Source organism: Talpa europaea (genome assembly GCF_964194135.1).
Source record: "Talpa europaea genome assembly, chromosome: 15".
NCBI classification, from domain to species: Eukaryota; Metazoa; Chordata; class Mammalia; order Eulipotyphla; family Talpidae; genus Talpa; species Talpa europaea.
Genome location: NC_140083.1, coordinates 50314429 through 50342229, shown reverse-complemented (window position 1 = coordinate 50342229; position 27801 = coordinate 50314429). Strand labels below are relative to the sequence as shown.

Sequence of the window (27801 nt, the reverse complement as noted above, 5' to 3'; positions counted from 1 at the left end):
GTTAAGATTTAAACTCTTCACAAAAAAATAAATTCGAATTCACCCGAATCAGTCCTGTTTTTAAGGTATTAGTTGACCTCATTAAGTTGGAATTGAGTTTTTGGTTTTGTTTTTTGTTCTTTTGTTTGTACAACTTCAAATCACTCACTGCGGAACTAGGTAAAGAAAATCTGTAGTTCAATCCTATAGCTATGTAAGAGTTATTTTGTACTATTTTTTTTAAGATTTTATTTTTTATGCATACAAGAGCTGGGGTATAGGCCAGAGAGGATTCACCAGAGACAGAGTGGGGAGCAGAACAGGCGGATCTACTGAAATACACTGCTGAGGGAAGCAACGGGAGAGACAGGAGAGGTCTGCTGTGCCATGTTGGTTAGCTTCCTGGCCGGGGATCAAACTCGTGCTATGGTGGCTGCAGATAGCTTCATGGTGCTGAGACTTAACACCTTGCACCATCGAAGCCCCTACAAAATAGGTGGTGCAGGGTTTACCTCGGGACTGCTTAAGTGTTTCTATCAGTAGAGTTGGTGCAGTATTTTGAAAGCACACTGATCTGGATCGACCCTGATGCTTAACAGTGTGAGTTTGGACAGTTTCTTGTATGTGGATTAGAATTTCCTATCTGGAAATGAGGGGGTAAACCATAAAACTTCTTCATAGCATTGTCATGAGGGTCTAGAGAAAATAATTTGCATGACTAATGATAATAAATATTATAAATGTTAGCAAATATTATTGTTATCATTCTACTTATCAGCCTTCTCTTAGCACTTTCAGTGCTTTGTCATTATCTCACAGCTGATTACTTTTGAAATATCATAGTGCAGATTCTTGTTTCAGCCTTTTTAGAAATACCCACTTAAGGGAAAGAGATGGCAGCCCAGCCCTCCCTATTCCAGGCTCTTGCTAAAATGCCAGCATTCTTTTGTTCATTTAGAAAATAAATAGCTTGCTGCAGATTGATGAAAAGGACATGCGAAATTCTGTTCAAGTACAGAGGAAAACAAAGCTAAGCCTAACCTAATGTGCTCCATGTGCCAGCTTTCCCCAGGAGGTTTACTTAATTTTGTTTATTTTGTTTTCTTTCATGTCATGATTTTTTTGAATCTCTTATCCCGATAATTAGCAACAGTAAAGTAAATGTAGATCTTGGCCGACGTTACCACGGGAGCACGCCACAGCCAAGACTGCTGACTACAACAGCAGCGGCAGAGTTATCCTTTATTGCTTTGGTCCTTCTGCAGTGTGTATGTAGACTCAGACGTCACACTTCTTTATGTCTGTAGTGCTCTCAATCGGAAATTTCTATTCATGGTGTAGACTATCTCTCCATTAAAAAAGATAACAAGTGATTATATAGTGTGATGCTTTGCTTGTTTGTTTCAAATGCCCTTCACTGGCCATTGAGCAGGGTGCCCTAACCTTGCTTCTCTTCTTTTGTAACATATACTGTGTTACTTGTGTTGCTTTTAAAAAGACATGTGGGAGATATTGTCTATTCCATTCATTGTCATTCTTCCTACTGCATTTTGGTTGTCTAATGTTGGAGCTATCAAGGGTGCATATGTGTGAGATTTCCTATTGAAGCCACTGAGTGACTTTTTCATACTCGAAAAGGAGACACTTAACAGAAACTGTGGGATGGACAGCTCTCTGGAAATTGCAAAGGAATGAAGAGTTTTGGCTGTAATTAAGAAACTAGAATTGATGCTACATTGAAGTTTTTCAAAAACCTTATGTCTTGTTTTCCTGGATGTGGGAAAAATGATCAAAGGAAATCAAATCTCTTTATAGTGGAGGGTTGGCATAACAGGTGAACTGTCAATGTTAGACTTGGAAAAAAATGCAGGTTTATTTGCAAAAATAGGTTGATTCCTGTAACTTAAGAACTAAGATCACTTCTCTTATAAAGAGAAAGTACTGTTTCCACCTCTTGCACAGATGTGTTTACTTCTTGTTTTTTTTTTTTTTTTTTTGGTTTTGTTTGGTTTTCGAAAGTATCTTTGTACACATATGTTCAATTCATCTTCTGTATATAAGCTTGGGGTAAAGTCATTTCTTAAGGAACTTAAAATGACTTTTTCTCCTTAATAACTTTGGGAAGAATTTTCTTGAGGAAGTTAGTCTTTGACTCACTGTGGAAGTTTGCAGCTGGAGCTCTTGCTAATGTGCTGTAACAGGGGCTGTTGCAGGGAGTGGGGATGTGCAGAAACTGACTTCAACATGCTGTTTTTATTTTCTCATACTCAGAGTGCCCAGTTCATTAACAATTCCAATTTGATGCAAATAAGAGGTAAACAGTTTCTGGTGAACATTTTTGTTTTGCTACTGTATGCAGAAATTTTCTTTTTCAAGACAATGACAATAGACTCCGCCCCCTCCCTTTTTTAAAAAGGTAGTCCTATTTGCTTTTAAGACAGCAGTTAGACAAAAGAGCTTTCCCTTTTGAAATCATTTGACACTAAATTGTAAATTTCTTATTGAGGTGTTACAAGTTATTATTTTGGTTCTGCCTCCACTTGTTTACTTTTTGAATTAAATTACACTCTGTTTTCATTGTTGTTTCAATTTAGGGGATTTGGACATTTTCAAATCATAGCAGATAGGAAGAGTGTTGACAGGGTAAAGTAAATTCTGAGGTAGTTGACAGTTACAAAACTGGTGATTAGAAAAATAGCCTGAGAAAGTCAAAAAAGAAATTACAGTTTGTCTTAAGGTTTATATCCTGACACCAAATAAGTTATAACTGTATTTTTCAGCCCTCCTTTGGGTCCCTAACAGAAGCATGATCTACCTCAGGTTTTTGGTGATGTGAAAATTAGTTCCTGGTCATCACATTTATATTGAAACTAGAAGGGTTTTATGTGCCCTCTGCTCAAACTTCAGGGCTTTCTCTTCTTACCCTGTGGTTCTGTGTAGACACATGATGCTCAGCTGAACTTAGAGATAACTACAAAGGTCATACTATCTCCACTGACCAGGACATACAGACACAAACACCCCCATTTTTCTTTTTCAGTCTTTGTTTCTGAAATGACTGAGTTGACGATCTCTCATTTTGTTACAAACCATGCCCCAAAGCCATGAATAGTACGTATAAATACTTCTTGTTTTAGCAAGAGTGAGGAAGTACAGAATGGGAAGAGTATTTTCAAAAGTCCTAGAGCATTTTATGAAGAGGATTCTCTGTGATAACAGTTTTTACAATACCAGCATACTGAATCAGATGCACCTGAGTATTAGGCACACAAATTTTCTGCTACTTACGGTGGAAATAATGCAACATTGCTTCATGAAGCCTAAGTTGTTCTGAAACTACCTTACCATCCTTACCATCCTTGCTTTGTTTATTTCCCATGTTAAGCAACCTTGGCTTTATGGAGAGTGTCAACCCCTGTGCATTTTCTGTGACGGTTGAGCATTTCAAGTCCTTTGGTACAGACCACCTGTGTCTTAACATTATACCATATGCGAGAAGCCAGCGTGGAGGATCACATGCCTGCTGTATTCCATTTTTCAAAAGCATCCACTTGCTAGTATTTTATTTGAACTCTTGAATTGTTTATACTGTTTTATAAGGGAGAACATATTACATTTAGGAGACCAGTTTTTCCCAGGGTGTAGAATTACTTGTATTGTATAAAGTTCTCCTCCGAGGAGGGGGAAACAACTTTGTTTTCTCTTCCTTTGATATTTTTATTTGATTAGAGATTGCTAACATTTTGTGCAGAGAAGTAAAAATTAAGATATGTGAGACTTGTCATTTTTTTTTTTATTTCCACCATTTTGTTAACCCAAAGGTATGAAATAAATTTACAGTTTTGGCTATTTGATTGAACAAGGATTCTCATAAATTCCAGCTTTTATCATATGATCAGATTTTTCCTGGACAAATAAAGATGTTTGCAGTTGCCAACAGAGTTGGCCTAACAGCATGCTAGATACTAGTGATTGGTTTGGAACTAACAACTTGGCTTGTCCATTCTTATCCCTCCCACCAAACTCAACCTCAACAGAGGATTGAGAAAGGTTTGGTAGTTGAGAATAGCTCTTGTGTGCCTCTGAGTTCCCCAGGCTCAGCCAGATTTTTGCATGCAAGGCTATTCTTGTGGTCTTTCCAGCCAGGCCAAAACCAAAAGTCATTGGAAACCTTGCAAGAAAACTTGTTCTAATATAGATTTAAGACTTGCCTTTATATTGCAACTGTATTATCAGCCTGATAGCCAAAGGAAGGGAAAGATTTCATTCTCTACTGAGGCTAACAATTGCCAATTTCAATGCAGAGCAGACCTTGAAAATACCTTCAAAGTTTAAAAAAAAAAGTGGATATGATTTATTTAGTTACTTGTTTCTTACGACATGTAAAACCTGATTTTCTCCTCAGTTATTTTTGGCTTACCCTCTAAAATGCACCTTAAATGTTATGATTTCCTTTTTATATCACATCAGTTCAATATTTTGTGTCTAATGTTTATCAGGCTTGAGACTCTTATCAATATCAGTCATATTTCACCTGGATTTTTTTTAAAGGTTTTATTTATTTTTGTGTAGAAGAACTGGGGTGTAGTCCAGAAGTGCAGAGGGAGAGGGGTTAGAGGATTCACCAGAGATGGAGTGGGAGCTGAACAGGCAGATCTACTGAAATAAACTGCTAAGGGGAGCAGCAGACAAGACAGGAGAGGTCTTCTAAGCCATATGTGGGTTAGCTTCCTGGCTGAGGATGGAACTCAGGCCTTAGCAGTGATAGGGCTGAGACTTAACCCCTAGGCCATCAGGGAGCCCCCTGGATATTGTTGAGTACTTGTTAGCATAAAATTTCAGGCTATTATATCAGAAGTATGTTTCCTCCATAATAATAATATCTTTTCATGATGACCTGAATGAGGCTTATCTTGTTCTGCTGGTAATGAGAAAGTTTTCAGTCTTTGTTTTATTTAAATTTGTTTTGATAGGTTTCTACCTCTAGTAATAAGACTAGAAGAATCATTATATATAGTTTAGATATTATAGAGTATAATGATATATGGTAGCATTTGTAAAGAATATAGTTCCAGTTACCACATCAATCTTATGTTTCTTAGTATTCATTATTCTGATAAGCTGAATTATCAGCAAGGACTGTCTTGATTCCAATATTTTCAATTTTATTTGAGAGCTGAAAAGCATAACGTAACTGGGCGTAGAAAAAAGTAATTGATGTATGCTAGTTGTAGATTATTTTTTTCATTGACTATCAATATTAAAATTAGTGAAAGGCTGTGTACCATAGGTTTTGGGGTAGAAAAGGTAAGCTGATGACCCTTAGATGTTCTACTTGGACCTTTAGATGTTCTACTTGATTTCCTATGTTCAAATGAGGATATTATACAAAAACCTTTCATTTTTAAAAAATCTTGCCTCTTTTTTTTCTTATATATATATTTTATTACATTGCCTTCATTTTTATAGTTTGTGATTTCCCTGTGAAATTCCCACCACCAATTCACATGTGCATCATCACCATATTCCCTTGCACTCTTCCCATCCCTGCCCTGATCCTTCTCCTTCCTTCTCCCTACAGAATGTCTCTGGTTTGTGGTTGCCTGTTGATTTTGATTTTTACTTCATTATAGTTATTTTTTTCCTGATCCCTTATTTAATTTCTCTGCCTTCCTCCTATAAGTGAAACCATCCTATATTTTTCTTTTTCATTCTGACTTATTTCAATGAGCATACTCCCTTCCAGCTCCATCCATGTTGCTGCAAATGGCATGAATTTATCCTTTTTGATTGCTGAATAATATTCCATTGTGTATATATACCACATCTTCTTGATCCAGTCATATATTTTTGGGCATTTGGGTTGTTTCCATAGCATACCTATTGTAAATAGTGCTGCGATAAACATAGGAGAGCAGGTGTCCTTTTGAATTAATGTTTTTGTGTCCTTTGGGTAGATACCTAGCAGTGGAATTGCTGGATCATATGAAAACTCCAGTTTTAGTAGTTTGAGGAACTTTCCACACAACTTCCCATAGTGATTGGACCAGTTTGCAGTCCCACCAACAGTGTAGGAGGGTTCCTTTTTCTCCACATCCTCGCCAACATTTGTTGTTGCTAGTTTTTTTTTTTTTTTAAATATGTGCCATGTTACTGGTGTATGATAGTACTTCATTGTGGTTTTGATTTGCCTCTTTGAAAGGATTTAAGAGGAGTAGTTAACTTTATTCTCTGTTCTGAATTATAAAACACAATACTCTGAGGAGGAAAAACAAATGTGAAATCTGGTGACATTTGGGAGAAAAGCATCTTAAGATGTCCATCCCATTTCTGATTGGTGTTAAACTTGATTTCAGAATAGACTGCTGATTTTTATTTTCCCCTTAAGTTCTAGCTAAACTCCTTTGGGGAAACTTGGTACATGAGATTATAGGTTTAATGCAAATGATAAATTATTAGCAAATATAATGATTTGCCTGATTATTTTCAAGATATCTTATTGTTTTGACAAGGTGGCATATGCGTGCAGTAAACATTTCAGCTGGTCCAGTCACCAGTCACTTTGAAAAGTTGTATGGTGGGTTTTCAGAACACTGAAAATGGATCTACCATATGATCCAGCAGTTCCACTCCTAGGAATCTACCCAAAGCAAACAAAACCACCAATTTCAAAGGAAACCAGCATTCCTATGTTTATTGCAGCATTATTTAGAGTAGCCAAGATATAAAAACAACTCAGATGCCCTCCAAAAGACAAATGGATCAAAAAATTGTAGTATATTTACACAATGGACTATTACTCAGTGATCAAAAAAAGACAAACTCATGCCATTTGTGACAAAATCGATGAGGCTGGAAGGGATTAGTCAGAAGGAAAAATAAATATTGGATGGTTTCACTTATGTGGAATATAGAGAAACCAAAGAAAAGGTCAACAAAATGACAAAATTAGTAAGTTGACCATAGATCTGAGGCATACAGTCAGGGAAGGGGGGAGGGAATGGAGTCAAAACAGGTGCGGGAAGAGCATAGGGAATATGGTGATGGCTCACAGGTGATATGGTGGTGGGAAAGCTATCTGTACTACACCTGAGGGGAGAAACCAATTATTGTACAAAAATGAACAATGATGTAAGAAAAAAAAAAAAAGTCAGAAACTCTGGGTGAATCTCATGGTGGGTTAAAAAAAATTCAGCAGACACAAAAGTATGCATCCTGTAAATTCATTTTTATTCCCACTGCTCTCTGGGTATCAGTGCTCTTTATTCCCCCAGCCTTATTTTTTCTAGAGGTGGCATCATTTACTTAAAATAGTGAGGTCTGATTTGCATGCATACAATTCACTAATTGATTCTCAAATTGCCTTAGAGCAATGAGAAAAGAATCCCACAGAAGGAACAATCCACAAATACAGTCTGATTTAGTCCACGTAGTCAGAAGCTCAATCAAGTTCAAAGATCATCCCATTTTGGTGTTTTAGCAGGGGCTTCATATAGCTTTTTTTTTTTTTTTTTTGGTAATTAATCCATTGTAACCTATTTTTCAGCCAGCAAGCATTACTTTTTTTCTTTTTTAAGATTTTTATTTATTTATTTACTTATTTACTTATTTACTTATTTATTTATTTATACAAGCACTGGGTACAGTCAGAAGCACGGGAGGGTGAGAGAATTCACCAGAGCCAGAACGGGAAGCAGAATAGGCAGAAGGACCAAAATACACTGCTGAGGGGAGCAGTGGGCATGCCAGGAGTGGTCTGCATGCCATGTGGGACCCTCGCTGGCAGCCGGGGATCGAACTGGTGTTGCAGAGGCTGCAGGCAACTTCGCAGCCCAGTGCTCAACCGCTGTGCCACCAGGGGAGACCCAGCATTACTTTTTTCTATCTTTATAACAGAGAAATGTTTTTATACCAATTATTATATTAACAAGCCCTCTGAACCTCTTTGGTGGCTTTATCCCTCCCTCTCACCCCCATACCAAGTCATCAGCAGAGCTTGGCACTGCAGGAGGATGCTGACACCTGCTCCACAGGTGGGGACACATTTCTGATTATTTGGTGTCCAACCCAATGTAGTACTCTGCCTGTCACCAAATATAACCACTTCTGTAACATGGGGTCACCTTTTCCGGAAAGTAACACAGTGGAAATATTTTCCATTGTCACCTGAGTTCACAACTTTATTCTCTTTAAAATCAAAATGAAAACATAAAGAAAAAAATTAACCTTTATCAATGTGTCTTCTAATAAAATTAATTTTAATGAAACTTATTTTCTCAATATGAGAAAGGCTTTTGAATGTGAAAAAACTATTTTTTGAGATATATTTTAGGAATGGATCGCCATTAATTTGGAGGAAAATTCACTTTAATGATCTTAATGTTAGTAATTAAAAAAAATGTTTATCCTAACTTAAGTGCACACAGCATGAGTCTCATTTATCATGAGTGAGTTTAATTCTCAAAATTTAGCAAATGATTAGAATAATCCTATCTTGAAATAGCAGTATAACAAATTAACTGTCATAATTTCACAGAATTGCTCCATCACTGGCAGAGAATAAATTGAATTATTCTCCCCACTTATTACATAAGCAATTCAAGACAGAGAAAGCCAATACATTGGTCAGGCATATATAAGACTTGATACACGGCTATATTTAACAAATTATGCTGCCTCCTGGGAATATTAGTGTATGTATTTTTCCGCCAAATAAGCAAATTCTCAGCCTCTAGATGGGGTTCTTTCTTTCTGTGGTCTATGATATATCAGAAAATGAGATGTATAGATTTTAGTGTTTAATAACCAGGTGTTTCATGTAATCCAGTGTAAGATGCTAAAGAGATTATTTTAGTGAGATTTATTTCCTTCCCACCCTCCTTCCCTACTCTCTCTCCTGCTTCCTTCCTCCCATCTATCCACTTTTTTCCTTCTATATTTTTTAACTGAAATTGTATGTAGCTCCTTTTCAAGTCACAAGGAACAATATTGTGCCATCTGACGGGGAGGCGTATCGATATGGCAGCTTCTCAGACGTTTAAAGTGTCTGGAAGGCAGACATGCAGAGCCTCTGTGCTATACTTAATTTTAGAAACTTCTTAATTTTAATGTGTTGTCCATGGCACAAAAGAAATTTTCACTGGGAGACTTGTGTGGTGTTTGAGGCAGCAGCTCTTGTGTTTCTAGAATCCCTCAGCAGCAAGGCCCACAGGAACCATCCCTCTGTCCAGCAGGTTTGCTTTGGCGCTCACAGCCTCCAGAACACTTCATGGTGTGGCTAGGCGGTCCTGAATTTCCATGTTTAGATCTACACCCATAATTTAACATTTTTCTTTTTAAAACATGTAGTAGCACTGCGCTGTAATTCGAATACCTAGAAAAACCTGAGGATCCCTGCAATTTCAAATGCTTATACTCTAACAAGGTTAATCTTCAGCAGCCCCAACATGACCTTGTTATTTTTTCCTTTTTTTTTAATTAAAAAAGGGAGAAATACTTTATTTTTTAATCCACCCCCCCCCTCCCCAAATCCATCACTATCACTGCTCAGACATCTGAAGTTCTCTCTTGAGAAACACTGAACTCCATTCTGCTCACACGTGTGATGCCCCGGCTCTGAAGGTGTCTGACTTCTGCCTGCCTGGCTCCAGGGACACCATGAATATGCACATGAATCTTGAGTGCATGAAAACCTCAAGTCCAGGTGGAGGTCTTTGTCTAGAGGATTACACTTTTTACATACTGTACTTTTCAACCACCTCTCAAGGATAGGTTGTAATCCCATTATTTCTGTTTATGTCCCTGCAAAATTTCTAAAATGATAAATATTGTTTTCAGAAATAATCTAGTATTTCTATTTAATACAACCACATCTGTACCTCCATTGGATTACCAGCTCATTAGTCAGATGCTTGAATGGGTTATTGGAAAAGTCATGATGTATTTTTCTCTTTCTTTTTTCCTTCTTTTTTTTTTTTTTTAAGGTTTATTTATTTCTGACTGGGTATAGTCAGAAGTGCAGGAGGGTGAGAGAATTCACCAGAGCCAGAACAGAGAGCAGAACAGGCAGACTGACGAAGTACACTGCTGAGAGGAGCAGCGGGTGGCAGGAGAGGTCTGTGCGCCATGTGGGACCCTCGCCCAGCGGCTGGGGATCGAACCGGCACTGCAGAGGCTGCGGGCAGCTTCACAACCCAGTGCTCAACCACTGAGCCACCGGGGAGGCCCCATATTTTTTCTATGCAAAAATGCCTCATGACTTTTCTACAATCCAATATATAATACCTACCTTTCTACCTCTCTCTCTCTCTCTCTATATATATATATATATATATATATATATATATATGTATGTATGTATGTATGTATGTATGTTTGTTTGTATGAAACTATTAGTTTCTCCTTCTGAACTGCAAGCCAAGAAAACTACAGATTGACGTTTTAGACCCCAGAATGGCAAAGGGTACCCTTGATTAGCCAAGAGTCAGTGAACGTTATGACAAGTTGAAGCCCTGTCCAGTCCGCAATTTGGCTGCGTTCTCTTCATGTTCATACTCTTTGTTACTCGTCTTTTCACTGTGAAGTGGAAAATGTTAAATGTGTAAAAGAATTGCATGTTTAGTGTCCAGATGAAGTTCAAGTATCATTTGACAGATATGCTTCCAGTGTATCTCTAGCACTCTTGTGAGAAGTGAGATTCATCTAGTTCTTACTAGGATTAACTCCTTCATTATCGGAGACTATAATTGCTTTTTTCTTAATTCTACTGAATAGAAAAATGTTCATGCATGATACATTAAATGTGAGTTTCAAATTTGTGTCTGTAGCCACAGAAATGAGTACTATTGATTTTCATTCTCAAAAATTCTCCATTGATGGAGAATGTTTTGATAGCATTTGAGTGCTTACAGCAATGTTTGGACATATTAAAAGTCTATCAGATTATAGAAACCTTGATTAAAGCCTTTTGGGCTTACTCATTGCAATTGGAATGGAATTCAAATGTCTTGCTTTGGTTCTATACAATATAATCCTTTACCTACTCTTCTGATCCCTGATTCACATTTTAGGCATAAGATTCAGTAAGACCCAGTCCTTAAGATAAGAAGTTTGATCTGTTTTAGGACCAGACTCTGGAGTTGCTCTAGCGTTTAATGCAATTCCCTGGTTCCCATGATCTACTCTACTCTTTTTCTGGTTCTTGAACTCACGGACCTGATTCCCATTTAGAACTTTGCATCTTTTCCTTTGATGGAAATGTTTTTCGCCCAGACTTTATATATGGCCAAGATTGTTTCACTTGTGATTTCTAAATCCTGCCTGCTCTACTCCAAAGAGCCTTTTCTTGACAATTCTCTCTGCAGTTTTTCTCCTCCATTATTCTCCATTTCATCCCTTTTCCTTTTCACCATAGCATGGAATGCCATCAGAAATGGTATCCTCTTGCCAATTTGCAAATTCAGAAGACCCAGAATCATTTCTTTTTGTTCACTCTGTATCCCCAGTACCTAGAACAGTGTCTGGAACGAAGTATGCTTTCAGTAAATGGTAATTAAATGAAGAATGAATACATAATTATGTGGTTGATAAAAATAGGATAAGCCCCTGGGCCTCCCCTGGTGGCACAGGTGATTGAGCGCTGCGCACAGCCTCTGCAGCACTGGTTTGATCCCTGGCCACCGGCGAGGGTCCCACATGGCGCGACAGACCTGTCCTGTCTCGCCCACTGCTCCCCTCGGCAGTGTTTTCGTCAGTCTGCCTGTTCTGCTCCCCGCTTTGTCTCTGGTGGATCCTCTCACCAGGATTGGTGCCTCTGGCCTATACCTCGGTTCTTGTATAGAATAAATAAATCTTAAAAAGAAAATAGGATAAGCCCCTTAGTTAATGGAGAGAAATTTGCCTTAGCAGGTTAAAACAGCTAAGACATACAGGAGGCAGACAGGTGGAAGCAGAATTCAGTTCTGGGTTCCACAGTGTCTTTTGGGTCTCTTGGGAGTGTATTTCTTAACTACAGCATGTTTGTGCATCCATCAAGCTTGAGTAAGATGATCTCAACCCCCATGGGATGATACAGAGACTCTCTGTAAAACCTGAGGTTAAAACATAAATATGCTGAAAATCAATCCATTCCCGGCCTGTGGTAGTGTACTTTTCATTACAGAGTGCTTGTAGACACCTTTGCTTTCTGCTGTTATATACTGTGAGCATCATAATGCTTTATATGTGCTGAAAATAGTTTAGTTTATAAATGAAATAGTTCTTTCATATAACCTTTTATAGTCTTTTATAAGCCCCAGAGAAGGCTTTTGTATGTCTCTGGTATCTGTAAAGAAAATTACAGAGGAAAAATAAATACATTTCAGGGGCATATTAAGAGTAACGTTTATTGCTATGCTTACAATATCTGAGAAATTTAAAGGCAGTTACTATGGTATATTACATTGGAAAAGAAAATACCCAGTTCAATAAAGATCAAGTCATAAAAGCAGGTGATTCGTACCGTTGTGTGTTCCTGTGTCCATAATGGTTAGTATTCTAGTTGTTAGGATAGGTTGTGGAAATCACTTTTGTGGGCCTGTTTTTTGATCAACTTTGTTATGGTATACAAGGTCTTTATCTGGCACCTGCCTGCTTTTCTTATTTTCTGAGTTACTATTTGCCCTCCTCCCATAACTCCTGGTATTCTTACCTGTTCACTGTTTTAGTGGAGAGTGTTGAGTCTTTTTAACAGCAGCCTTGCACACCTTATTTTAGTGTGATAGATACTTGTATAGAACTATGGTGTGTGGGGCTTCCCCAGTGGTGCAGTGGGTTGAGCACAGCGCTGTGAAGATGTCTGCAGCCTCTGCAGCACGAGTTCAATTCCAGGCTGGCCAGGGAGTTTCCCACATGGCACAGCAGACCTCTCCTGTCTCGCCCGCTGCTCCCCTCAGCAGTGTCTTCGGTCCTTCTGCTGATTCTGCTCCCCGCTCTGTCTGGCGAAGTCTTTCACCTTCCCGCACCTCTGGCCTGTACTCCAGTGGTTGTATAAATTAATATATCTTTTTTTAAAAAAGAACTATGGTGTGTGGTTATGTAGAAAAGTTTTCACCTCAACAGTTAACTGAACTCTATATGGACACTTAAAAAAATATTCAGTTCCTGGAACCCACCTACATTTCCTTTCTGTAGATCTGTGAATTTAAATAATCACACAGGACTAAGATGAGGGGTTGAGCATTATGAAAGGCTCCTTCCCCAATGTTTGGGGTCTTAGTTGATTCACTGTGTTCTATACTCACCTTCATGAAGTTTGGGGAAAACTGAGATTTGTGATATGTAAAGCAATCACTGGAAGACAAAATGACTAAGAATTAAATGATTCTTAATTATGGTGACAAAATATTCTTTTCTTTCATTAACCTACCTGTCCGTCCAAAAAACTGAATCTGTTAGAAGTCACAGTTGGGTATTTAAATTATGGGATTCTTTGGATCATGGCATGGGAGGCAAGTGAACATAGCTCATTCCACTAAGTACACTGATTTGGTTGTATCCCAGAAAGTTGCATTTCTCTCCCTACAAAAGACGCTGGAAATATACCCATGGGAACTGTCTATAACTATACCATTCTTTACACTCCTGAAGTCCTACAATTAGTATATTTTTCTAGAACTTTACATTATCTAGTTAGAGTATGAGAGGCTAAATTGTTCAGCCTTATATGAACGAATCATTTGAGAAGATGGTGAAGGGCTGAAGCAGTTCTTTACATTGGGGTTAAACCTCAGTCAGAGCTTTTTGTTTCCCTTTGCCAACTTACTAGTCACTCTGCAGCCTCAGTGACAACTGTTGAATTGCAGGAGTGGTAGTATCACCAGATAGGCTAACATTTGCAAAAGAAAGGTAATTATCTAAAAATTTGAGATGGATCCAGAGGTTTCAAAAATATTTTTGTCTCAATTTTTTAAAATAGATGCATATTTATTTAGCTTCTTAATACATGTTGTTTCCAACCAAGTAAATCTATTTTCAAAACAAAGATTATTTAAGAGATCTGGCTTACTTTTCTCTTGGCAAATGTGCCAAAGGTCTGTTTTCTATAAGACGTGTCTGTTTCAACTTACCATTTTGATTATGAGTAGTTTATTATCCAGATAAAGCTTCAAAAATAGAATATCTGCTAAAGAGCTCTTATGTGTATGGTTGAGTGCATATTTTTAAATGATTTAGGCTTTATAAATAGCATGTAAGATAATATTGGGAGCATGTAAGTATAGCACAGAATGCTTTAAAAAAGGGTGGGGGAGGGAAAAAGATGTTAATATTCTCAGCATCTCCTGTAGGGAAGTGGGGGGTGGGAGGTCCTCTGCTGCCCCTCCACTAGCCCTCAGAGCCAGTGAGCAGTCTTTGGGGTTTTTGACTGAAGCTCCCACATTTACACTCTGCCCATTAGTGTGTCCTGTCTCCCAAGTTTGATGAGTTTTAAGGGTACTGCCTTGTGATTTGAACTTGCACACTTGGACTCACACCTCTTCACAGCAGGGGCGTGAACTTCCTGGGGGGGCAGTTATTTTATGTTGGAAATTGCTCAGAGTTTCCATCTGCTTTTACTTGACTTGTGGTCTTGACGGTCATGCTTGGCCCGTGGGATGTGACAGTGCGCCGAGAGGATGTGGAGTTTTGTCAGCCAGTGAAATATGTCTGGGTTTTTTTTTTTTTCTTTTTATTTTTCAGCAGCTTTCATACGCTCCTCATCCTGTGTGGTCTTCACTAAATTGAATTTATATTTAACAGAACTGCTCACCCTCTTTATCATCTTCTTTTCTGTGGCTTTACTGAGGAAGGTGTGTGGAAGGAACAGCTGAGCCCCAAACCTGTAGCCTTGGGTGTAGGAAAGAAAACCCAGAAGTGAAAGCTTTGCATGACAGATGTGTGTACTTGATGTGCACAACTGTGTGTTTTGTAGCTAGAAGCATATCATGTTTCAGATATGTGTGACTGTCAAGAAAAATATGCATGCCCACAGTAGACGCTGAGTGTTGTCTGTGATCCAAACGACTGTTTTTCTGCTTGTTTTTAGGCACTACTGCAGTCTTCAGTCAAGCAACAAGTAGAAGCAATTGAAAAGCAGTACATTTCTGCAATTGAGAAACAAGCACACAAGTGTGAGGAGTTGTTGAATTCTCAGGTAATAGAACTGCACAGCCATCATATATTTACCCTTTTCTTTCTGACTCCCCTCCCCCGAGAGTTCTAAAACTGTTTATTCAGTTTCATGCCATTTACTTTCCTTGGTTATTTTGGAGGGAAAAATATGCTTATGTAAACTCTGTGTTAAAGTTGGGAATTTTATGATAGGCTAAAAATAGGACCCAAGACCTAAAATATGTGGGTCTCCCCCACATTAATGATAATTCTTTTGTGGATATCTGGGTTATAATATTATTAATCAAAAAACAGAAACAGAGAGTAAGTGTAAATGTATTATGGCATGTGAAAGGATTTGTAGTGGCATAAGATTTCTAAATAATATTTGAGTCTTTTCAAGTCCTTATATATGTTTGCGCTAGCTTTGGTTGCATGTAGACGCTAGTTTCTATTTGAATTTTCTTTTCCTGATTTAATGTGTTAGAGGGCATGAAAGACATGATTAGTGATTCATATTAAACAATCTGTTGAGGAACATTTACCCATGTAGCACAGTATCAATAATATATGCAAGAGGCCATGGCAACAATTTTGAATAACATAAAATGTGGTAGGTGAAAATAAAATCAAGTTTTATAATTGATCTATTTTATATCACTGAGAGAAAATATGCTAAGAGGAAAACAAGATTAGGTAGAATTTCAATGGAGGGCCTCCCCTGTGGCACAGCGGTTGAGCACCGGGTTGTGAGGCTGCCAGCAGCCTCTGCAGCGCTGGTTCGATTCCCAGCTGCTCCCCGGCCACTGGAGGAGGGTCCCACATGGCACGCAGACCTCTCCTGCCACCCTGTTCCCCTCAGCAGTGTACCTCGGTCCTTCTGCCTGCTCTGCTCCCCGCTCTGGTCTGGTGAATTCTCTCACCCTCCCACGCTCCTGACTATACCCAGTGCTTGTATAAATAAATAAATAAAAAATATATATATTAAAAAAAAAAGAATTTCAATGGAGATTTTACCACCACACCCCCAAGATTGGATTCAGTTAAATATTTTTCAATGTCATTTTAATTAGTGGCTTGGGGTAGGAGATCCATAGATTATTTCATGAATTTGATGGAACAATTATACTCTTGGATGGTGAAATACGAGGTTGTCAGAGGTATGATGGATATGATTTTGCAAATGGATAGAAAAATCACAGGAAACAGTTAATGTCATAGAACTGTGAAACAACATAAGCTGATATTAGCCAGGCAGGCTGGGTCATGCCCTGAACATGGCATCTGCCTTAAGGATGGTCTTGGGATTTGGTCTCACATGGTCCTCACCATAGGAAGGAGTCGGCTGGTGTAGTTCCTCAGCATGACTACTGGCATTGCAGTGTGAGGGAGAGTCACATGTCTTCCCAGTCACTCAGTAGTCTGGCCTGGAAATGATCCTTCTACTTCCTGTTTATTTCTGTGTGTCACCAAATCATAATGGGGCCAGGTGGTGAGATTCTACCTGAGAACTAAAGGAGAAAAACAGGAAACATTTGACATTTGATTAATAACACTAATAATATATCATAGTCTGTACTTTTGGTCACCACGTGTTCAGTCTCCATCCTGTCCCCGTGGGAGAAAATCCAAAAGTTCTGTCCAGGTGTGGCCTCAAGTTTGGAAGTCCAAGATCTCTGGGTGATGAGTGGGGAATGATGTGCTAGTCTGTACATCTCAGGTCCAGATTTACAGTCCTTTTTGACACTAAAAACCTAAGTTTTACTCGTAGTATGTCGGGCACACTGTGACAAGACACAGGCAGGGTCACTTGCCATCAGCACGTCAGCTGGGAAGGTGAAGAAACGGGGTGCACAGCTGTCACTCAAATGTAGCAATTCTGACATCTCACTGGATAGATTAAAGAAGAACACCTCTGCCATGGAGGGGGCCTGCTCTTTAATTTACTGTGGCTCTCTTTAGGGTTGAGGGACAGGGCGTCTGGTTCAGTGTTCTTTGATCTTGTAGGTTTTAAATTCCTCACGTCTTTGTGGCTCTATCTGATGTCATTATTAGAGATCAGACCATTTCTCACTTTGCTTCCTGTCTAGGAAATTGGAAGCCATGGGTCATTTTAGGTAGCAAATACTCACAGTTCGGGTTATTGGTTCTTTTGTCTTCTCTTTTTGATAACTCTCAGCTCCATTTCTCAAAGGCAACTCCAGTTATTTTAGAGATCTACTTCATAGATTTAATGTTTGTTGTGCTTTCCATCCTCATGGTTACCTGTCTTATCTGTGTCTCTCTAATTAAAGATAAGTTCAGTTGTCAAACCTGATTGAAGAAATCCTGGTGGTTTCTTTTTCCCGAACCTTTTGATCCAGGTCACAGCCAGGATGGTAACAGCCTCTTGAGATAGTTTGCACCATTGGCTCTTGAGTAGATGTGTCTAATATATGCTCAGCTTAATGCTTGCTGGGAGGATGAATTCAGTTGGTCTTTGTTATTTTATTTTATTTTTTTAGTTTATTTATTTATGCATACAAACCGGGGTACAGGCCAGAGGTGTGGGGGTATGGTAAGAGGATTCACCACACAGAGAGTGGGGAATAGATCAGGCAGACTGACTGAAATACACTGCTGAGGGGAGCAGTGGATGAGTCAGGAGAGGTCTGCTGTGCCATGTGGGCATCTCCCTGGTTGGGAATCGAACTCGTGCTGCAGTGGCTGTGGATAGCTTCGTAGGTTGCCTCTTAACCCCTTGCGCCACCAGGGAGGCCCTGGTCTTTGTTATTAAATGTTGCCTCTTGGGACGACAGCTTTGGGAACAGTGTGGGACTGAGGAAAGACAACTTAAACTCCAAGTAGAGAAAGAGAGACCTAGAGGGGCTCACACCTCAGGATGTGCAGCCCCTCTGCAAGGGTAGTCTTACATTTACTGAGTGTCAGGTTCAGGGAGGTGGGCAAGTCTGGAGGAATGCACATGATGGGGTGTGTATTGGGACACATAGTAGTCTGTATGTGGTGGGGATTTATACAGGGAATGCATAATTATCTGGCACAAGCTGGGGGGCCCTGAATAGGGACTGTTGCCTGGGGGGCTCCATTGTTCCTGCTGATCAAAGCATCCTATCTCTTGTTCCTGTTCTCACTTAACTTTCTGTCAAGGTAGGGTAGATGGTTTTGCTAATCTGGCCATAAAGTCTACCTGCTGTTTTCAGTAGATACTGGTTTCCTAGTATGTTCCTCAGACCCAAAACTGTTGCCCTGGTGAGAGATTCCCTGCCTGACTCTACATTTTAGCTTGACCAGCAGGAACTCTGGGCACCAAGATAATACCCCTGAGAATAAGGGGGACTGGGGATCCCACAGTTAAAGGCCTTCTCAATTGTTTCATTTATAAGTTGAGACTGAGAAGGTGGTTATTCTGACAAGTCTCCAAATTTCTAACCATTTTTATCATCTATAATTTGTTGTCTGTGAATAATTTTTTTTTAAGATTTATTTATTTTTATTCATACAAACACTGGGTACAGTCAGAAGTGTGGGAGGGTGAGAGAATTCACCAGAGCCAGAGCGGGGAGCAGAGCAGGCAGAAGGACCAAAGTACACTGCTGAGGGGAGCAGCGGGCAGCAGGAGAGGTCTGTGCGCCATGTGGGACACTCCTCCAGTGGCCGGGGAGCAGCCAGGGATTGAACCGGCGCTGCAAAGGCTGAGGGCAGCTTCGCAACCCAGCGCTCAACCGCTGCGCCACCAGGGAGGCCCTGTGAATAATTTTTTTATGAAATCATTGTTGAGCATGTGTCCTTTTCTCATAATGCCTTCTCAAAAATAGCCAATAGCTTAAAAGAGCAGCACAAAAACTCATGTGTTTCTATACATCAGCAATGAACAATAAAACATAAAGTTATTAATTACAATAGCACCTTAATGAAAGAAATATGTAGGGATAATTTAACCAAGGAGGTGAAAGATTTGTATACTGAAAACTACAAAATGCTGCTGAAAGAGATAAAAAATTCCTTAAATAAACAAAAGAACACTTCTTGCTCATCATGTGAAATGGTAGGTGAAAAGCACACCCACTGCCCCAGGACATTTGAAAGATAATTAGCTGTTCAGAGTGATGTATGAAAACCTGGGAATCTGCGGGGAGATTTGATGAGTAAGTGAAGCCATGTAAAGTAGAAGTGGTGACCCCACACTTTTTTTTTCAATTCAAATCATATTTCTTGAGATACCATTTGAAATTTGAAATAAGTACATTTAACAAAAATAAGTATATTTAAGTAGTTGCATGGGGCCTTAGGAATGATTTAGTTCATCCTCATGTATGTGTGCATGTATTCTTTTTCCAAAATAAGAATTTAAGGGAAAGGCAAATCAACACAGAGAAGCTATCAGCTTGTGCACTAGAGTCACTGTCTAACTGATTCCTGGCATTGTACTTAACTAGGTACACCTAGGGAATGTCCCTTTACTTCTCCGTCATTTTTCTCAACTACAAAATGTATACTCAGATAATATCTACCTCGTAAGATTGTTGTGTGTGTTATAAAACATCAGGTTGCATAGAACTCAGACGTGGTATATCTAAGGTGTTTAGTTGATATTGGCTGCATTACCATCTTTGTTATTCTTGGTCCAGGTCATTTGGATCCTCTCAGAACCAGTACTGGGACTCAGGTTTTCCAGTCTGTAGAAGAAAGGCCATTTATTTGCAGTGCATATTTTCTCCTGAAAAATATTTGTGTCTGATATTTATAAAGTCAACCTTAATTTTAAAATTTTTACCTTGGCCCACATCTGTTACATAAGTCCCTCCCTCCCCTTCTTTTTAAATAAAGGTCTCCTATACATGCACTCTGCTGGGATGTGTAGTTACAACAGTGAGTTAGATATAGTCCTTCTAAGCAGGGGGGACTGATGATGTTTAATAGCAAAATCTTAAAGAAAGAGCAAGGTAAGTCATGATGTTATACTGAGTTTGTGAGCATACACTAAGCAAGTTTATAAACACTCCATATTGGGTGAGGGAAGTCTTACTGAACTGATAATGGATTCTCGGGATTCATGGATCTGCAGAATGTAGCATGAGAGGCAGATGGAATAGCACATTCAAAACCTTAACAGGATAGCATATAGATGTTTGGCAGGATGGCGAGGCAATTGAGACTGCCAAGTAATAGATCATTTATGTCACAGAAAAGATCATAAAGGCCACTTTGCTGGACATTAGCTAGGGAGGTGACATCAGTCAGATTTGCATTATAGAAATGTTACTCTGGCTACAATTAAAAAAAAAATGATGGGCATTACAGAAATTTTAGGTCAGTTAAGCAACTCTTCTAGTTATCTAAGTGAGAATGGTGACCCAAAATGAAGTGGGTGGGAATGAAAGATTTTTGATGTCTTATGTGATATTAAGGGGAACAGAAGCCAGAGGATGTTTGGGAATAGAAGAGAAGTAAATGTGAGTTGATAAACTGTGTATATGTACATACATGTTTCATGTACACATATAAGTTGATTCATACATGGATATTTGCTTGTGGATGGTGACCAGGTTTCTGGTTTTGGGAATTAGTAAAACAGGAAACTTAAGACATGGAGCACGTCTGCTTATGTGATGAAAATAAGATAGCACTGTGGATGGAGAAAGCCATGAAGGGGAAATCTCCCTTGCAATAGATCATTTAGACACTCATATGCAACACACAATGTAGAAAGACTAAAGGTTTGAAAAAGAAAAACTGGTGGACTTGAGTCCCCAAGAAGGTGGAGACTAACTTTTATTAGTAAGCACATGTTCATGTGCATCTGTATATAATATATTATTTATAACTTTGAATTAGAACACTCATGAAAATTTATTCCTGTGTTCCTTTCCATTAGTATTTGTAAAATCCTAATTTTTGTGAAAAATATGTAAGATACGGCATTTATAATCTCAAGTGCTATTAACAGATGCAGGTGGCATGTTATCCAAGCACACAAGCTAAGCTATTTTATTACTTGCCCTTAATCTTTTTAAAAAGAAAACTGACCTTTTTCTTTTCTTGTAATGTCTTGTCAAAAACAACCAATAGCAACCACCAATATTTTATTTATTTATTTATCTATTTATTTATTTGAAGATTTATTTATTTATTTATACAAGCACTGGGTACAGTCAGAGACACGGGAGGGTGAGAGAATTCACCAGAGCCAGAGCGGAGAGTAGAACAGGCAGAGTGACGAAGTACACTGCTGAGGGGAGCAGCGGGCGGCAGGAGAGGTCTGCGCACCATGTAGGACCCTCACCCAGTGGCCGGGGATCGAACCGGTGCTGCAGAGGCTGCGGGCAGCTTCGCAACCCAGCGCTCAACTGCTGCGCCACTGGGGAGGCCCAGCAACCACCAATATTTTAAATAGTTTACCTTCCAGTGTCTTCCCATTATAGTTACAGGTCCTCATTTGAATTGGACTAGCATGTAAGTTCCAGGAGAGCTAGGGTATGCCTTTATTCTGTATTATGCCGTATCTGAAAGCCTATCAACTTTCTGGTGTATGCTATCTATACAGTAAAGGCACCCATTGTTGCGGAGTGTATGCACCCATATATCCACAGTCACAATCAAGATACAGGACATTTCTATCAATCCCAGAAATTCTCTCATGCCCCTTTATGTCTATCCCCTTCATCAACCTCTGGCCCCAAGTAGCCACTAACCTACATCTCTTATTATTGATTAGTTTAATATTTTCTGTATTTTCACGTTCATTGAATTAAGCACTATGCATTTTTTTGGTGTCTAGCTGCTTTGGTTCAGTGTAATGTTTCTGGAGATTCATCGTGTGGTTGGTTACCTGTATTACTAATTTATACCTTTGATTGCTGAGTGATATTCTATTGTATGGATGTGCAACATATTTTTTAATCTCTTCACTTGTTCTTGGACATTTTGATTGCTTAAAGTTTGGGGATGTTGTGAACATTTACAGAAAATGTTTTTATTTTGTGTTTTTTATTTGTAAATATTTGCATATGGAATTGCTGGATCATATGATAAATGTATGTTTAACTTTATAACCAACTACCTATTTTCAAGAGTCTGCCTACATATCTTACATTATCATAGTGGGAGCAGATGTGTGAAGTATGTGTCCTCTGAGTACTCTGTATTGTCAGTCTTTTTATTTTAGCTCTTTTTTAAAAATGGGGAATGGTATCTAGTTTTATTGCATTTATCTGAATAGTATTAATCACAAGAATTTTTTTCTTGTGTTTATGTGCTATTTGTATGTTTCCTCTTGTGAAGTATATTTTTAAATTTTTTACTTTATTGCCTCTGTTTTTTAGTTGTAAGAAGTAGGGCCTCCCCGGTGGCGCAGAGGTTGAGCGCTGAGTTGCGAAGCTGCCCGCAGCTTCTGCAGTGCTGGTTTGGTCCCCGGCCGCTGGGTGAGGGTCCCACATGGTGTGCAGACCTCTCCTGCCGCCCGCTACTCCCCTCAGCAGTGTATTTCGGTCCTTCTGCCTGTTCTGCTTCCCGCTCTGGTGAATTCTTTCGCCCTCCTGCACTTCTGACTGTACCCAGTGCTTGTACAAATAAATAAATAAATCTTTAAAAAAAAAGTTGTAAGAAGTAGTCATAATTCTAGGTGTAAGTCCTTTTCCAGATATAAGCATCATGAAATATTTTCTCACAGTATCTAGTTTCCTTGCACTTTCTTGATAATGTTTTTAGATTAAAGAAATTTAATTTAATATATTAAAATTTATCATTTTTTTCTTTCTATGGATCATGCTTTTGATGTTGTATCCAAGAAATCTTTGGCTAATTTTAAGTCACAGATTTTCCTCCCATATTTTCTCTTAAGCAGTTTTTATGTTTGTGATCTATTTTTCTTTTTTTTTTTTAACGAGGGTAAAATGTGAGGAAGAGAGAGTCGATTTCTTCCCCTTCCAATACAGATACCCATTCATTTCAGCACAGGTTGTAAACAAAGAGTATCCTTTTCGTCATTGTGTAACACCTCTTGGAAATCATTTAGCCATATGAGTGCAGTTTCTTTACTCTTCCTTTTGTTCTATTGATCGGTTGTTTTTTACCCTTGGCACTACTGACATAGGGAGGTGAGAGTTCTTTTTTGTGGAGAATTATCCTGTGTGCTGTAGATATTTTGCAGCCTCCTACACTTTTACCTACTAGATTTTGATAACCAGATATATCTCCAGATATTTCCAGGTATCTCTGGAAGTATAGGGGTGGCATATCACTCCTGACTGGGAATCAGTCTGTACACTGATACCACTGTCTCTTGGTTAGTCTAGCTTTTATAGTAAGTCTTGAGTTATGTAGTATAAGAACCTCAACTTCATTGGACTTGAAAATTGAATAGGTAATATTCATTTCTCTATACAATTTAGAATCAACTTAACAATTTCCATTAAAAAAGTCTTATGTGATTTTTGATTGGAATTGCATTCATAGACAAATTCATAGAAAATTGCCATCTTACAATACGGAGTCTTCTGATATCTATGCACATAGTATTTGTCCTCCTCTTATTTGGTCATATTTTTCTCAGTAATGTCATAATTTAATAGTTTTTTTCCATAACATTTATTTATTTAGTTTACTTATAGTTTTAATATGGAAACTCAAACATGTAATTTTGGTTCTGTAGGTTTCATGCTAATCACTGATTTGACCACATTTCACACACTGTCATGTATCATCTTTTCATTTGCATTGAGCTCAAGATGTTGTAGACATGTCTAGAAGATTTTTTGTTTGATCTGTGAGAGACTTGAATGTATGCTATTTACATTTCTGATATTTTAGGATTTTTCTAGCTTTATTACTGAGTTCCAGCTTAAAACTTTGTTTATTAAGAACATATTCTATATCAGATAGTGAACTATATCTGAAAAAAACTGTGTATTCTACTGTGTTTGGGTGGAATGCTGTGTAAATGTCATTTAGGTCTCTATGGTTGATAGTATTCTTCATTTCTTCAAAATTTTTACTCATTATTTTATTTCCTTAGTTACTGAGAAAGGAGTGTTGATATCTCCAACTATAACTCGCTTTTCTATTCCCATTTTCCCTGAGTTTTGATTCCTGTATTTTGGAACTTTGTTGTTGACTGCAAATGGATTTGTAAATGCTATGTCTTCCTATTGTATTCCCTGTCTAAAAGTCTATTTCATGAGATTAACATAGTTAATTTAGCTCTATTATGTTTGTTATTTCTATGACTTGTCATTTTCCATTATTTAAGTATTTGTCTTTCCATCAAAATCTTTTTAGGTACCATATATATAACTCACTCAATCTTGTGATTTATCCACCCTCACACCCTATGCCTTTTGGTTGGAGTGTTTAATTCTTTTTGTCTAAGTAATTCTTTATCCCTGGATTTTTGGTCTGTCACTTTATCCACAAATGACAACTTCATAGTGAATAGTGAATAGTGAATAGTGAATCTTTTTACTTATGAACGTGGTATATCACTATACTTATTCTTTTTAAATTTCCTCCAGCAATATTTTAAAGTTTTCAGTGTTTAGGTCTAGCACACTTTTTGTCAAATATTCAATGTATTTTGTATGTTTTAATGCTAGTTTGACTTTTATATATGTTTTTTTCAGTTTCAGTTACCTGGTTGCTGTTAGTACATAGAAATACAACTGATCATTGTGTATGGTCTTGTATTCTGTAATGGTGCTAGTTTTGGTCCCTTTTTGGTAGAGTTCATAGAATCGTCTACATAAGTCATCATCTTAGATAAAAGATCATTGCTGCGTATTCCTTTTAGGATGGATGCCTTTTGTTTCTTTTTCTTGATGTACTCTCTAGGTCTCCAGTATTATGATAAAATAGAAGGGTAAGAAATGGGTAACTTTGCGTTGTCAAGCACAAGGCAAAATGGTAAGAAAGCATTCAGCATCATAACGTGAGTTATAGATATCCTCGTGAAAGCCCTAGTTGTTTAATTCTACAAATAGATTTTGTTGATTTTTCTTTTTGATTCTATGTCACTGATTTCTACTCTGACCCTTACTATTTTATTTGTGTATTTTTTTTAAAGATTTATTTATTTATTTATACAAGCACTGGGTACAGTCAGAAGTGCAGGAGGGCAAGAGAATTCACCAGAGCGGGAAGCAGAACAGGCAGAAGGACCGAAATACACTGCTGAGGGGAGCAGCGGGTGGCAGGAGAGGTCTGCACACCATGTGGGACCCTCGCCTGGCGGCCAGGGATTGAACCGGCGCTGCAGAGGCTGCAGGCAGCTTCGCAGCCCAGCGCTCAACCGCTGTGCCACCAGGAGAGGCCCCCAACCCTTATTCTTAAAGTTTTGCAAAAGTTAGGGGAGACGATCTCATGCCCCCACCTTAGTTAGGTGTTTTTAGCATTTAAGTCAATTAAAGGGATTGAGATACCATCTTACACCAGTGAGAATGGCACATATTAAAAAAATTAGCAACAACAAATGTTGGCGAGGGTGTGGAGAAAAAGGAACTCTTCTGCACTGTTGGTGGGAGTGCAAACTGGTCCAACCACTATGGAGAGCTGTGTGGAAATTTCTGGTCCTACTAAACATAGAGCTTCCATATGATCCAGCAATTCCACTCCTAGGTATTTACCCAAAGGACACAGAAACATCAATTCCAAAGAACACCTGCACCCCTATGTTTATAGCAGCACTGTTTACAATAGCTAAGCTTTGGAAACAACCCAAATGCCCAAAAATAGATGACTGGATCAAGAAGATGTGGTACATATACACCATGGAATATTACTCAGCATTCAAAAAAGATAAACACATGCAATTTGCAGCAACATGGATGGCGCTGGAAGGGATCATGCTCATCGGAATAAGCCAGAAAGAAAAAGAAAAATACCGGATGGTCTCACTCCTAGCAGGAATCTAGAAAACTTAAATAAGGGACCAGGAAAATGAATAACTATAAGAAAGTGAAAATCAGAATCAACAAAAAACTATGAAACAGAGACACTTTTGGGGGGGTGGGGGGCGGGAGGGGAGTGATTGGGATCAGAATGGGGGGGTTGCAATTTTATGGGGAATATAAAAATAAAATTTATTATTTAAAAAAAGAACACTTTCAAAAATCATTATTCTTAATATTTTTAAATATTTCTATAGTTGTGATTATTTTATCCCATTTTGTTATACAGTGCTATGAAATAAGCGTATTTACACAATTAAAGTATTTCATAAACAGTAAAAAAAAAAAATTAAAGGGAAAGGTTGCTGGAAAGTACATGTCAACATTTTATCTTTATGAACTAGAAGCCAGCACAAATGAGTTTTTTTTTTTAAGATTTATTTGTTTATGCATACAACAGCTGGGGAATAGGCCAGAGATGCAGGGGGTGATAGGATCCGCCAGAGACAGAGTGGGGAGCAGAACTGGCAGAATCACTGAAATACACTGCTGAGGAGAGCAGCGGCAAGACAGGAGAGATTTGCTGCGCTATGTGGGTGAGCTCCCTGGCTGGGGATCAAACTTGTACTGCAGTGGCTGTGGATAGCTTCATAGTGCTGTGTCTAACTCCTTGCGCCACCAGAGAGGCCCTTGAGAACAGACTTTATCTCAGAAGTATGTCTTTGCAATAGATACCTGCAAAATTTAAAAAGTTGAAAAATGCTATAATAAATTTAGGCAAGAAGTTAGTTTGGGTCCTAGATAGGCAGAAAGCCTTATTGGAAAGAAGATTTAAATAGTGTATGAAGTTATCTAAAAATATAATTGAAAAGAAGCACCCTAGTGTTTAAAGAGTTGGTTTCATTTTTTAAATTTACTTTGAACTGAAGTAATATGAAAGAAATGCTATCTAGGTTTAGTTGGGATTAGTGGGTAGTGTGCCCAGCCTCCTACACATCATGTGGCACCCTGGCACACACGTGCTCGATACACAGTGTCTGATCACACTTGGCTCCTGATCGGAGTAGCATTGTGTTACTTGTCCAAATCACAGGGACACTCTCATATATTTCCTGCATTCATCTATAGGAAAATTGGTAATGATAGATTGTTGCGAGACACCCACTCATTCTGCTTGGGCAGAACAGAAAAATACTGTGGTCTTGGCACCTTAAATGTAGTAAAAGGAAACAGGAAAGTGTGTGGAGCTAAGGGCAAGAAAATAGGAATAGAGAGAGTGGCATATCGTTAAACCACACAAGTGAGCTGTGTCACGCATGGAACCCTTAGAAACAATGTGAGAACCGCTTTTTCTGTTGAGGTTACACTGTAAAACTGAAAACCAAACCTTTTTTTTGGAGAGGAAGGTTAATTTTTTTTTTTTTTTTTTTTTTTTTTACTGGCCAGATAGTATGGAAAACAACTACAAGTCTGTAACCCAAGGGCTTAACATATGATTAGCTAGCATTTTGGTGATATTATGGGCTGAAAAAAAAAATGGTCATAAAAACTAAAAACTTTAAGCTTAAAACACAAAAACTGAAAACTTAACTGATAATGTTATAAGCATCTTTCCATGTGCTTATTTACCATCTGCTTATCTTCTTTAGTTTTTATAGTCTATTTTAAGATTTTATCTCCTTTAAGCACTTTTCTCTGATTTCCTTCAAGGCTCATCTCTTTAGATCCAGTTTAGGAACTGGCTTAAAATGTTATTTATGAAGTGCATCCTAAAATGAGTATTTAAGAGCATGTTTTACTGTCACCGAGAATGTAT

General features: G+C 38.4%; 1 protein-coding gene across 6 annotated transcripts in view; it reads left to right on the top strand.

Moving 5' to 3' along the window:
• Positions 1–27801, top strand: part of CCDC91 (coiled-coil domain containing 91) — a gene marked incomplete at both ends in the record, with an annotated part of 199459 nt that overhangs the window by 68449 nt on the left and 103209 nt on the right. For 5 of the 6 annotated variants that reach the window (XM_084255107.1, XM_084255106.1, XM_084255108.1 and 2 more), the window contains one exon: positions 15041–15148. The exons of the other annotated variant lie outside the window; for it this stretch is intronic. In XM_084255107.1, the coding sequence (XP_084111233.1) occupies positions 15041–15148 (108 nt within the window). The remainder of the gene's footprint in view (positions 1–15040; positions 15149–27801) is intronic. 6 annotated transcript variants of the gene reach the window in all.